Source organism: Vollenhovia emeryi, unplaced genomic scaffold (assembly GCF_000949405.1).
Source record: "Vollenhovia emeryi isolate VEMERY1.0 unplaced genomic scaffold, V.emery_V1.0 DF939123.1, whole genome shotgun sequence".
In the NCBI taxonomy this organism is placed as follows: Eukaryota; Metazoa; Arthropoda; class Insecta; order Hymenoptera; family Formicidae; genus Vollenhovia; species Vollenhovia emeryi.
Window position 1 is genome coordinate 3,356,473 of NW_011967243.1, and position 13,324 is coordinate 3,369,796.

Consider the following 13,324-nt stretch of genomic DNA (forward strand, 5'->3'; position numbering starts at 1 on the left):
GGCAGCGAGCACCAGTGCGTGAGCGCGCGGAAGTTTTTCCTCGAACGGTGCGGCCGTTGATTTCGGGTTCCTGGCAATTCTCGCCGAGCATTTGTCGTCACGAGTCGCCGCGGGAACGCCTGGGGTAAGCGAGAGACACGCCGCGTCGCTGAGTCCGATTCGCGTCGCCGCCGGGATCCGTCGCCGAGTGAGGTGAGTCGAGCGGAAATGAGCGCCACTGCGCGAAAACTCACGTTTTCCACGCGTCCAGGCGGCCGTGCCGCTTCGTGCTGTTAGCGAGTTGTTGCAACCGTCGTAATCGTCCCGTGATAACACAGGCCGCGCGGCTCGTCGGAGAGCGAGCGACTTGTGATTGTCAAAGAAATTAGCGCGTCGCGACGTGCACTAACCTCCATTCGCTCTGTGCCGCCGGTGTCGCGCGCTGGCTCGAGGCTCGCCGACAGGTGTGCGTTAGCGCGAAAATATTTCTTCAATCTCGCCGATTATAACGCGAGGCTCGTCATCAGCTACCCGGAAACGCCGGCCCGCGGTCGTCGGGCGTTTCGCGCGAGTCTCCCGCCGCAAAATCCATCCCGGAGGGAATCTAACCTATAAGCCGGCCGCATCGATACTCCACAGACGGTGAGGAACGTTTCCCTGTGACGCGCGTTCCACTGCCACGTTCGGCCAAGAGCTGCCGGAGTATTTCTGCGATAGGCATTCGCGGTAAATTAATTGAGGACACACACAGGGGCTGCGAACATGCCTACTTGGAATCAGATTCAGGCGCAGCTGCGAAACCCGAACAATCCGGTGGTGTTCTTCGACGTGTCCGTGGGCACCACGGAGATAGGCCGCATGATCTTCGAGCTGTTCGAGGACGTCTGCCCGAAAACGTCGGAGAACTTCCGGCAGTTCTGCACCGGCGAGTACAGGAGGGACGGCGTGCCCCTCGGCTTCAAGGGTGCCATCTTTCACAGGGTGATCAAGGACTTTATGATACAAGGCGGCGACTTCGTCAACGGCGACGGCACCGGGGTGCTGAGCATCTACAGCGGCGGCACCTTCCCGGACGAGAACTTCGCGCTCAAGCACGACTCGCCCGGCCTGCTGTCCATGGCCAACAGCGGCAAGGACACCAACGGCTGCCAGTTCTTCATCACGTGCGCCAAGTGCAACTTCCTGGACGGCAAGCACGTTGTCTTCGGCAGAGTTATCGACGGCCTCCTCGTCATGAGGAAAGTGGAGAACGTGCCCACCGGGCCGAACAACAAACCAAAGATACCCGTGACGATATCCCAGTGCGGGCAGATGTAGCGACAAGCATTTCTCTAGGTCCGCGTATGAACTGTTGGGAGACAATTGCATCTGCGCATATCTATTTTTTTTTTTCAACAAAATACCGTCAGAATACAGTTTTCGTAGTATACTAACAGATTGCTGTTACTTGGGATTAGAAATAAAGTTTTACACTTTGAGCGATGCTCCATACAGTATTTTGTACTTAGCTTAGTGTACGATTCCAAGTTTTACAGTAACATTGCATGTATACTTAATAAATCGTGCAGACATTTGACGATATACATGTAAAATTATCGTTAATTGTTCTCACTTGTCGATATATGTTTAATATCTCCCTGATATATACAAGATTTGCAGGTGTAAATTATGTTTGAAACAGCCTCCCAGAAGCGAAATGTTCTCAGAAAGAGAAAATAATGCATCGCATAATCAGATACGCGTTTAACAGATAAATTTCTAAGTATAACAAAACAAAGTTAATTTTATACTACCCGGTAAAACGCCGAGCGTCAATTATATTGCATTTACAATTTTGTTAAAATTTCTCACTCGACGATGTAAAATGTAATGTAAATGCAATGTAACTGCTGCTCGGTGTTCGCTGGGTTATTTTATACACATGTGTTATATTACACTTGCATCGTTGAGTGAGAAATTGTAACATAACTGCAATGTACCTGATGGTTATTTTATAATTTGTGCTAAAATTCAGAATAGAATTTTATCACTTGCACACATGTGCTATTCACAATGGCGAATAAAGTTAGAAGATAGACTTCTCTCCGAAGCAAATTATTAATCGTTTAAAGCGGGCTGAATCTCCACCAACTTGACGCAATTAATTTAGTTACTAAAGAGGGAATTTTATTAAAAGGAATATTCCAAAGTGTTGTAAAGGCACCCAAAAAGAAAATATGTAGAAAGGAGACAGTGCCAGTGCGAGCCACAAAATGAACGGAATTCTCACAACATAGAATCAAAATTTCTCTTCTCAAATCAAAATAGCGCAAACGTTTCGACCCTTCTTCGGGTCTTCCGCAGTAAAAAAAAACTCGTTTCGACCGAATAAAGCATAAGGCAGCAATATCTTAGGGGATATCAGTGCACTGTGTGACTTCAGAGTCATTCTTCTATCTGTGTTAATATCAGCGAGTCTCCAAACAACTCGACAGAGGGGCGAATCCGTAACAATGCTTTATTAAAAGGGGTCTATAATTAAAATTAAAGGGAGCCGAGGTTGACAGAAAGTTCAGTTGTCTTACGAACTTTAATTTTATTATAACATCTGTACATATGAAATAAATACTTCATAATCATTCTATCACGTTCGTGAAGTTCTAATGTAATCGGGTAATTCTCCTGTATTACCTTTGTACGTATTGAAATTGATTTTTATAAATCGGAGCGAGTTATTAAAGACAAACGTACACGTACACAGATATATTCGTATTAGCATCGACCCATAAATTTAATCAATCCGAATCGTGAGATCTTTAAGTTTGCAAGCGCGTTCCGTCCTTCCTAAGTATTATTTCACGATTTTCTCTCATCTCCATTAGGATTATCGTCTATAACTAAATTAAAAATCTATTCTTATTGGTCGATGCGACGTCCATCATGCAATTGTCCACTCAATTATACGAATTAATGACGTCCACTATATCCACGTGTATCTGAAGTTCTAATACAATTTTACTCCACTATACAGCGTCTCCAAGATGTGGTATAGACTTTGTTTCAGTTGTAAATCGTTTTGCAATTTTGGGTGTCTCTTATGGATCGTCGGATATCACATTATCATAACGTATCGAGTTTTAATCAGTAACGACACTACGTTAAGCAACACGTCTTCATCAACTGATCGATTCTCTTCTAATCGAGATTTTGTATCGCGCATCTACGTATCTTCTAAATGTAGCGTAACTGATGTGTCCACATTGACGCGTCTCTCTCTCTCTCTTCGCAGTTTCGGTTATAGTATTAGCGAAAAAGAAAAATAGAATTCTGACATATCTGGTGTACACTGGGACCAGTATAGTCGTCTGCTATTAATTCACTTGTAAATCTATTGAGATCGATACACTTTAATTATTCACTAGCATTTTATATAAAACTATTAGAGTCCGTGCGTACATCGGCAGTCATTATCACGTATTACATATGTACATCGATTCATCTCTATCGCTTATACAGACATATATATACATACATATATATATGTATATACCAAAATAGATCAAACGACTACGTTAACTATACGCGCAGCCGCCTCTAAAACCCACTTTAGACCGTCCGTAATTCGGGACAGAATTTCCATGTGCGGCAAAATTCTACCTCTATAATTTTAATAAAAATCTCGAATCCCTATAAAAACTCGATCGTAATAAAAAAAGCCTATGCTAGTCGGATGCTTTCTCTTTCGCATTATACGCGTGCGTTCGTAATTAAATTGTTTAAGCCGAAACTCTGTCGCGAATTACGAGCTGTCTAAAATGTGCTTGAGAATCTCACGCTCTGTCGCAAAACTTGGCTCGATACCTCCGTGTGCCATTCGACGCAATTTCGTCGCCACGAAGAATCGCTCGTGCTCGAGACAATGTACGACCGATCCGTCGTCTATAAACGAGCGACTGTCTCGAGGTGGGCGTCCAGCGGACTTGATCGGAGACGAAAAATTCGGCTAAACACTTACGTGGCGATGTAAATCGGTGGTAGCCGGTCCTTTATCAACAAACGCGACTTCGGGAGTCAGTAAATTGACGACGGTGGGCCGTCCGAGTCCCGCATCACACGGCCGTGTAGCGAGGACCCTTTTTATTATCATCTACGTCGTCCCGAGTCGGCGCCGGGGACCGTCATCGACATCGTCACGATCTGAAATCAATATTTCCTCGATAATTATTATCATATTATTGTGGCAGCGGGAGAAACTGACCCAGTCACATTTAAAAGGACGAAAACAGGATTTATGAAAGATACAATGGAGAAGACAAAACAAAGAATGGAAGTGAAGCATCTCGGATGCGCTAATGAAAATCTCGGTGAAAGTATGAGCTTCGGCCCAGGGGCTCGGAGAGATCTACCTGCTGTTGCAGAAACGGTCATCGTCGATGGCGTCGACCTGCGAGTTATCGTCGACGACCATGATGGGCGTCGCGCCGTCGTGCAGGCTAGATTTGGAGATGGATCTCTTGTAGGCGTCTCTGGTAACGCTCCTGGTGAAGCTGAACTTGCGGACGAGTTTCTTGTCGAGGGCGGCCGGGCTCTTCGGGCCCTTCGCCCTGTACTCGTCCTCCGTGCCCTCGTAGTGCGCCAGCATCACCTCCGTCGCGTGCTCCTCGATGACGCTGAGGGCGTAATCGATGTCCTCCTCGGTCGCGTCCTCCTTCGTCACGCAGAAACGCAGGACGTACTTGCCCATCACCCGTGCCGGTATCATGTGCAGCCGACCGGACGCGTTAATGTTAGCCAGCAACTCCTGATTCATCTCCTCGCTCTCCTTCAGTCGGAAGCACACCAGGCCGACCCGCACGTCGTTGAGGATCTCGAAACGCCTGTCCTTCTTCATGTGCGTCTCGAACCTCTTGGCCAGCCTTATGTGATTCCTAATGTACTTTTGCAAGCCGCTGATGCCGTACGATCTCATGACGAACCAGAGCTTGAGCGCTCGAAATCGTCTGCTGAGCGGGATACCCCAGTGGCGATAGTCGATCGACTCGCCCGAGCGAGCGTGTTGAAGGTAAAGCGGATCGACGACCAACGCCGACGTGAGCTTGACTCGATTGCGCACCCACAGGCAGGAGCAGTCGAAGTTGACCAGCAACCACTTGTTGGGATTCGTGTTGAAGGAATCGGCGTGCTCGATGCCGGCCATGAACGGCCTCATCTCCGGGCATATGAAGGCGTTACCGGCGTAAGCGCCGTCCACGTGTAGCCAGACGTTGGGATACAGCTTGCACACGGGCCCGATCTCGACGAGATTGTCGAAGGCGCAGGAGCCGGTGGTGCCGAGCGTAGCGGACACGTAGAACGGCACCAGGCCGCTCGCCACGTCCTCCCTGATGACAGATTCCAGCCGTTTGCCGCGCAACGCGGCCTTCTCGTCCGGCTCGAGCACCCGGAGCTTCACCAGGCTTATCATCGCCGCCTTCTCCACGCACGAGTGCGATTCCGTGGAGCAGTAGGCCACCAGTCTCGGCAGGAACGCCGAGTCCTCCTTATTGGGTTCCTGCTCCTTCAGCTTCTTGATCGCCTGGGTCCGCGCCGCCAGCATCGTCACCAGAATACACTCGGAGGCCGAGCCCTGGATCACGCCGCCGCCGTTCTTCTGCTCCGACAGGAATTCAGTCGGCAGGTCGATCGCCTTGGCGTACCAGTCGAGCACGATCGTCTCGAGCTCGGTGCAAGCCGGGCTGGCCGCCCACGAGAAGCCGATGCAGCCGATCGCGTCCGACAGCAGGTCACCCAGGATCGAGGGGAACGAGTTGCCGGACGGGAAGTAGGCGTGGAATCGCGGATGCTGCCAGTGGGTGATCTGTAAAAAGCATTGTCCCCGCGTACAGCCGCAAGTCGGGTAACCTACTTTTATGTTCTGAAATTGATTTATCCGCGGGGAGAGTGGAATGGAACGGGACAACGGAATGGACAGCGGAAATGCCGGCGTTGACAACGCCGAGACTTTCATTGTCACCGCGATAACATTGCATTGGATTAAGAACGAACTTGGCGCGCGTTTGTGGAAAAGTCCCGCGTCGCGGACGCGTCATTCTCAGGTGCCGTTATCTCCGTCGGAAACGGAGATCGGTATGCCGTGACGTGGTCACCGTCCTTCAGTTGTTCAACCGACCGATCGCTCCAATCTAATTATTTTTAAACATTCTCTATCACATTGGGCGATCCTCAATTCACGAGATCGCCTTCATTCCCGCCCTTTCTCGAACACGAGACGGCGTCTTTAGTTAACGAAATCTCCGCGTCCTTGCACTAGACATCACTACAGTCGCTGTAGTGATGTCTGGCACAGGGTATCCTGCGAGCGGAGTGTCGTTAATTTACCGAGACACCTTTATTATTCGTTGAAAATATTGTTCCCTCGCGGGATTTACATAACACGCGTTGCGTCACAAACATTTTACGTCACGGGCCGACCTTAACTTCTCCTCGAGTTCCCGCGAGGAGAGCGCGCCCGGAGGAGCGCCGCAGCGTCGCAAAAGGCATCCATCCGGCCGCTCCGTCCGCCGAACGTCACGTTATCAGTTTTGCGCGCCGCCAAGACGGGGAGGAAGGAGAGGTTTTTATCTATTCCTCTTTTTTTTCTCTCTCTGTCTTTCACGTGCACGAGCATTATTTATATCGGAAAAAGGGGGGTTGAAATCAATGGCAGGAGAAGAGACAGCGAGAGGGAGAGGGGGGATCGATAATCGCGGCAACCCGTTACGACCGCAAACTCACTCCGGGCATTATTTTGCCGTCGACGTCCATCATGATGGCGTCCCATGATTCCGGCTTGACGGGCGCCTCCTTCGGCAGCAGGGGTCTCAGGTAGCCGGGATCGACGTTCGCCGTCACCCTCTTGCCCTCCAGCGTGCGGATGTAGTCGCATATGTACTCGATCATCTCCTTGCCGCGCGAGCGAAATTCATCGATGTTCATGATGATGCCAGAGTACCCCGGGCTGGAATGCAGCGATTTTCGCGAGGAAGCGTCAGAGCGTGGCAAGCACACCGTGCCCGATTAGGCACGAACGCGACGTAACGCGTCGCACACGCGTTCGTGACTTTCCTTTTTTTTTTTTTCGTCTCTCTCTCTTTGCCTTTTTAAAAACGTTCCCTATCGGCGCGCCGACGCGCCTCTCTCTTATCCTCCTATATTTGCTTTAGAAAAGGATCAATTCCTCCGCGCTTCTGCGAGAGGATTCCTCGCGGCGCGTTAATTCCTTCGAGCAAAAGGAAACGTGATATCGATGGACGCGGCTAATAATAATCCGCAAAAGTATTATGAAAGTGCACGCCGTGGGACGCTCGTGTGTCGAATTAATTACACACGAGGTGCCACGTGATAAATATTGCGGGGGACGCGGGAGTTTGGGCGCGCAGGAGTCGCGCACGGGTACGGCTAAATTTTCGCGTCTCACGGCACTCGGCGAGAGTTTTCGGTTTCCCACGGCGCACGAGCGACGATACCTCTGGAGAACGCAAAATCTGTAATCGTAGTTTCTTTATTCCCTTCCGTCGACAGATAATTTCTTTTTTTTTTAATAGAGAAACACGGATTTCGAGACGCAATTTTTTTGGAGAGTCCGAGCGGCGAACGAGGCTATCGGTGAACTTGGACAAGGCTCGCCGGTGCGTTCACATTTCTTTTCTGCAACCCGAAAGAATCGCTACGCCTCAACGAAACGCCGACGTCAGGTCGTCCCACGCGAGCCGCGGAGTCTTTCCTAAGTTGCGATTTCGAAAGGGGCGCGGAGCGCGAAGGAGCGCGGACGAGAGTGGCGAACGGCCGACGATGGGGAGGTTTCGACTTGGTTGCGACCCGTCGGTTCCACTCACGTTTCGTTTCCGCTACCGCTCGAAAAGCCGCTCCACTTTGGCGGAAAGCCGGCCCCCTCGGTCGCGCGTGCTGCTCCTCCCGTATTCTCGTAACTCGAGCGCCGCGCGATTTTCCCTCGCACGTATCGAACATTTGCCGCGACCCACGTCAGACGAGAGACTAGTAGCACCTGCCGAAGCGCCGGTCAGTTTTATGCGCGCCACGGCTCCGTACGCCCCTGCTGTCACGCAGATAAAATTAAGGTGGAGAGAGAGACGGACGACCCGGGGAGAAAGAAATTCCGCAAACGAGGCTGTCCCGTGACATCCCATTCTAGATCATCGCGCTGATTTCTTCGATAATCCGATCTAGGCAGCCGGACTGTCGCCCGGTCTATTAATATGAAACTTCCAGCACAAATATCTTAAAATTGATAGCAAACAAATTTAAGGGGATGCTGGAGTGATTCTGAACCGACAACTTGTTCGAATGAACAGATGTTTTCTTAGACTTCTAAACTTAATTTCAACGATACCACGCTGCTCTCTGATTTAATTCGATTAGTGGAAACTGGGTCTGTACATAAAAGCCACATAATTTGTATATTGCACAAATGTTTTCATCAATTGACAGTTCTAGGAACAAAAGGTGCAAAAAGTGCAGAATCACTCCAGCATCCCCTTAACACCTGAAAATCAATCCAGCTTTTCTGTAAAGTCGCGGTCTGAAAGGCTGTCCGTCGTTTTATGATAAATTTCGGAAATACAGTCCGTCTCATGCGAGAGATTTTAGCTTCTAATATGAAACTTCCAGCACAAATATCTTAAAATTGATGGTAAACAAATTTAAGGGGAAGCTGGAGTGACTCTGAACCTATATTTTATTCGAAGGAATATATTTTTTGTTAGACTTCTAAATTTGATTTCAACGATACCACGCTGTTCTCTGATTCAATTCGATTAGTGGAAACTAGGTCTGTACATAAAAGCCACGTAATTTGTATATTACACAAATGTTTTCATCAATTGACACTTGTAGGAACAAAAGGTGCAGAATCACTCCAGCATCCCTTTAACACCTGAAAATCAATCCAGCTTTTCTGTACAGTCGTGGTCTAAAAGGTTGTCCGACGTTTTATGATAAATTTCGGAAATGCAGTCCGTCATGCGAGAGATTTTAGCTTCTTCTCGCATGTAAGTGAGAGTAAAGGAATGACGTATACGAATATCTATGCAATGATACATGCGAATATTCCGAAAGCTTGTTGTAAAACGTCGGGCAACCTTTCTGACCATGACCGTACGCTGGAATATTGGCGATTTCACGTTATAAATGCAAACTACGGAGAAGATAACCGACATTAAAGCGCGTGGCACAAAATACATCAATAGTTCGACTTGACGTCTCGCGAGAAATTTAATTTTTTTTTTTCAAATGTAGGAAAATAATATTCGACACGACTGGCAAATTCTAATTAAAGAAACTTATTGCGAAGAATATTGCCTCGGCCAGGGTTTTTCTTTCAGTCGTGTCGAATATTAATTTCCTACGTCGTTTAATTATTTACTGGCGACAATGAGTCTGCATTCTTGTTAATCTTTTCATAAAGAATAATATATTATTCATTGCGCGTTATTGCGCAAACCGTTTAGCCTCTTGAACGGGATTCCAGATAATTTCAATTAAAAGAATTGACAACAATTTTTCTCGTTCACATTTTCAATTTATTATAATTCGTTGTGCCACGGCGCAGATAAAGTTTGTTTTTTTTTCCCGCACCTTCGACGTATCAGTAACGAAACGAGAACGCATTCTTGATTACCAGCCAGGAGTTCGAAAATTCATTACGATTTTCAGTCAAACTCCATTAAACCCTCCAAGATCGATTCTTTTCCCCCCCGGTGTTTTTTCTTTTTTAATCGATGCCTGCAACGCGAACATTCGTGAGCCAATGGCTGCGGTCCAGCATCAATGGCGCTATAGCGGGGTCGCCGTTTGAATAAACGTCCCATACAGTGTGCCGTGTTCTGCGCACGGGGGTAAATTCTTCTCCGCCGGTCCCCTCTCCGCCGGTCGTCTCTCCACCGTTTTATAAATAGACATTTACTCTTCACCTACATTTACAACACACCCCGTGGAAGCGGTGACAGGTCACCGCTCAATCTTCGTAACATACACACGTACACACGGCCGATCGCTACTCGTTTTCTCATCGCCACCTTCACGCATGATCTGCTCGCATCCGCCGCTTTCCGAATTGAATCCCGGTAGAGCTCCGGTGCTCACGAACGCGTGAGAAGTAATTAAAATTCGCCCCGATCGGCGGCAATTCTTTTTCGCGTGCGTCGCGCATTGTATTTGCAATGGCGACTTGAACGAAATTAGCCAATTCAGCGCCGTCGGTTGTGCACAGGATGTCGCGGACCTGTCCACCGAATGTCACGTCTCGCGTGCGACACGAATGAAAATTTACAACTTATTAGACGTGTACGCGGACAAAGGGAACGGTTGAATAATTGATCGCGGCGGAGATTGCACGTTGCGTAACTTCAACTTTTCCAATTGTACGTACGTACGTGTATATGCCTTTATCTGCATCTTGCAGTTTTGCACACAGCGTAGTTCGCGCCGCGACCTGTCTGTTGCTAGCTAAATACGACGCAGTCAATTACTTTATCTCGTTATCGATATTACTCTTGCTCCCGCGAGGTCACGCGAGGATGTTTTTCAAATTTTTCCGATGCTCCAAATGATTTTCAATAATTTTATATAAAGCTGTAAAATAATATAATACGGCGTATTACGCCCTTGACATTTCACTATATTTTTATCCTAATCTCGAATTTAAAACCAAAAGGGGTGCCTTCTTTTTTATGCATCGGGGAATTTTATCGTGAAACATTCAAGAATTCTCAGGATCTCTCTTTGAGTCCTTCAAGTTAAGTTCAAGCTCGTCTCTCTTTTTTTTTTCCTTTAAAGCTTTCGTGGTTCGGGAGTGTTTAAGAAAACGACGCACAGTTGAGACTGAAATATATTTTAATTTCTTATCGAGCGAAACATACCACGGGGCGCAATTTCGGCGACATCTCATCGATTCTATCCCTTGGTGAGCAATTTAACGCAAAGTTTGTCCTTCGTTCAAGCCCATTTTAGACAATCTGTAATTCGCGACAGAATCTGAATATACGTACATTAGATAATGTTTTGCACGGCGAACAACATTGTCCAACGAAAAATAATTCTTTTAAGCATTAAAAAAACGGAGGTAATTTCTCTAGAGAGACAAAAAGTTGCGCGCGCGCGCGCGTATTTCTACGTATATTATTTTGTACATCTCATAATATAGAGAACGTCTATAGAGAATCGAAGTCATTGCTAATAAAATTGGAGCATGTTGAGGTATATATGAGTAAACTGGCAGACTTAATAATTCGCATTTCTTCATCCATCGTAAGATTTTGACTCCGAGAATATGTAATATGCCAATGTGAAGACCTAAACAATTCTTGCAGGCTCCAAATAATATGTCTCTAATAATATACGCGTAATTATAATTCGAGACTTGACACGAGAATTTTCTCTTATTTATAATTATATTTACAACTTGACGCACGAAATCAGGCAGCAGATTTATAAATTTACAGAATCATTTCCCTCTGTCAAAATTATGCATGCGGTCTAAGGTGGGCTTTAATGTCGAGATTGTCGGCAGTATCAGTTCCCGATGTTAAAGTTGTAACTAGCGGATTTCCTCTCCGTCTAACTTCTCGGAGCACAACGGGGTTTTAGAGCACAAAGAGCCATCCGTTGGGGATTGTTACACGCTCGGACGATCCCTCGGAAAGATTGCACGAAGAAAGAAAAGATCGATGTAATGCGATTACACGCGGCCATTGGGCGATCTGCCCCGCGAGGGCGAGGCAGATGGGGACGGATCCGGGCTGCATCCGTTACTGCTACCGCGGCGACTTCCGGTACCGCCGGTCTTCAAGCGCACCATGGTGTCCAAGTGGCGGAATCTGTGCGTCAAAACCAAAAGAAACAGTGACGCAAGAATTATATCAGATATAATGTTTGCACAGCGATAACACGAAAAAATTTCCGGATCCAATGCTATTGCACTTCGATGTATCATGAAATAGGATCGAGGGCCAATCATATTCATTATAGAGAAAGGAATATTTTAATCTTAAATGAAAAATTCTAAAATCTAGAATAAACTGATAGTGTGTATCGTCTTTTGTCGAATATCGTGGTGCCAACTGCGTTGTAAGATGGGGGGGGGGGGGGGAGATTTATTCTAAACGCAAGAATATATAAAGTTACTCTTGTCTCAACATAGTAAGTCAATCTTTTTTTAATTCGACAGAGGAGAATAAGAATTGTTGATTTTATTTTGATATTGTCTTATTTTTATACTAAATGAGGTTGTCCGAAACTATAAGTGCGTCAAGAATATTTTTTGTCTCGGTAACAGAAAACCTTTCCGAGAGTGCACCGTTCAACAGAAAAGAATTCTTTTAAGTACGAGAAACGGAGGTAATTTCTCCAGAGAGATAAATAAAAAGGTGCACGCGCGCGTACTTCTATGCTTATATATGTATGAGCACGTGCGCCCACAAATATTTATTTTTGTATAAGTTGCAGATTAGAAATATAGGCCGTGCAATTCGTAAATTTTGCAGTATTTAGTGACTGCAAGCCACTTTCCAATTCAAAATATTGTATTTTTGTGGAGGTGTGTGTGTAAGTTTGGATTTTTACATATTTAATTTTTTTATGTACGTCGTAAACGACTTCTCTAAAATGTTCGTCTGCTTGATTTACAATTATAGTGTATAGACATAATGCAGGTACTTCTTTTTTTCCAAGATTCAACGAGAATCGGAAGGCATGATTTTCATCGACTCGTCGCTGTATCTTTGTTCCATGACTGCAATATCCTGATGAGATCATTCGTCATACTTCCCCTAATTAGGAGTAAGAACATCTAAATAAGAATGCCAGTAATGAATTTCGATAGTTGCATTGTTATCTATATTTTTATCTATTTTTTAAATGATATTTTTATATAGTAAAGATCATTTGTTTTATATTTTCATAAGTTAAGCCATTAAAATACTTGCTTAACTTACGTAAACATGTACTGCATGCTATTTTAGGAGCAAAAGTCTTTTTTACATTATTCATAGATCGACCGTAGCAAAATTGATAAGCTTCATATACGTGAAGAAATATTTCTTCTTTGACTTTTTATTACATATTTACCGCAGGACAAGCCTCGAGAAATTTTACGTATCACTTTGGAGAATATAAGATTGGAGAGCATGAAAGACACAAAGATCACGGAATAAATACCTGATTACTGTAAACTTATATTCATTGCAGGTTGCCAAAATATATAAATTATTGTTTTAATTGCGGACTCAAGTAGCCACCTCGCACAAGCTCGTCTATCAAATTTTATATTTGTATGCCTTGTCAATTTTTCCTTCGGTCGATATAACATAGA

The 13,324-nt window shown here is 45.9% G+C and overlaps 4 protein-coding genes across 6 annotated transcripts in view; 2 read left to right on the forward strand and 2 right to left on the reverse strand.

The window, feature by feature from the left end:
- LOC105569724 (ribonuclease P protein subunit p25-like protein) overlaps positions 1–13,324 on the forward strand; it is a 26,472-nt gene continuing 13,148 nt past the window's right edge. The window contains exon 1 of the mRNA XM_012026405.1: positions 1–192. The gene's annotated coding sequence lies outside the window, so the exon portion shown is untranslated. The remainder of the gene's footprint in view (positions 193–13,324) is intronic.
- LOC105569723 (peptidyl-prolyl cis-trans isomerase H) lies at positions 201–2,073 on the forward strand. Its single transcript, XM_012026404.1, has one exon. The coding sequence runs from the start codon at positions 742–744 to the stop codon at positions 1,294–1,296; it is 555 nt and encodes a 184-aa protein (XP_011881794.1). The 5' UTR covers positions 201–741; the 3' UTR covers positions 1,297–2,073.
- Positions 2,270–8,011, reverse strand: LOC105569722 (aromatic-L-amino-acid decarboxylase-like). Its single transcript, XM_012026403.1, has 4 exons — positions 7,833–8,011; positions 6,733–6,955; positions 4,365–5,815; positions 2,270–4,155 (listed from the first exon to the last, which is right to left on the reverse strand). Exons 2-4 carry the CDS (start codon positions 6,931–6,933, stop codon positions 4,149–4,151), a joined length of 1,659 nt encoding a protein of 552 aa, XP_011881793.1. The 5' UTR covers positions 6,934–6,955; positions 7,833–8,011; the 3' UTR covers positions 2,270–4,148.
- The window catches only part of LOC105569721 (aromatic-L-amino-acid decarboxylase), a 9,824-nt gene continuing 7,339 nt past the window's right edge, over positions 10,840–13,324 (reverse strand). For all 3 annotated transcript variants that reach the window (XM_012026401.1, XM_012026400.1, XM_012026399.1), the window contains one exon: positions 10,840–11,831. In XM_012026401.1, coding sequence (XP_011881791.1) covers positions 11,693–11,831 — 139 coding nt within the window. In that variant the 3' untranslated portion in view covers positions 10,840–11,692. The remainder of the gene's footprint in view (positions 11,832–13,324) is intronic.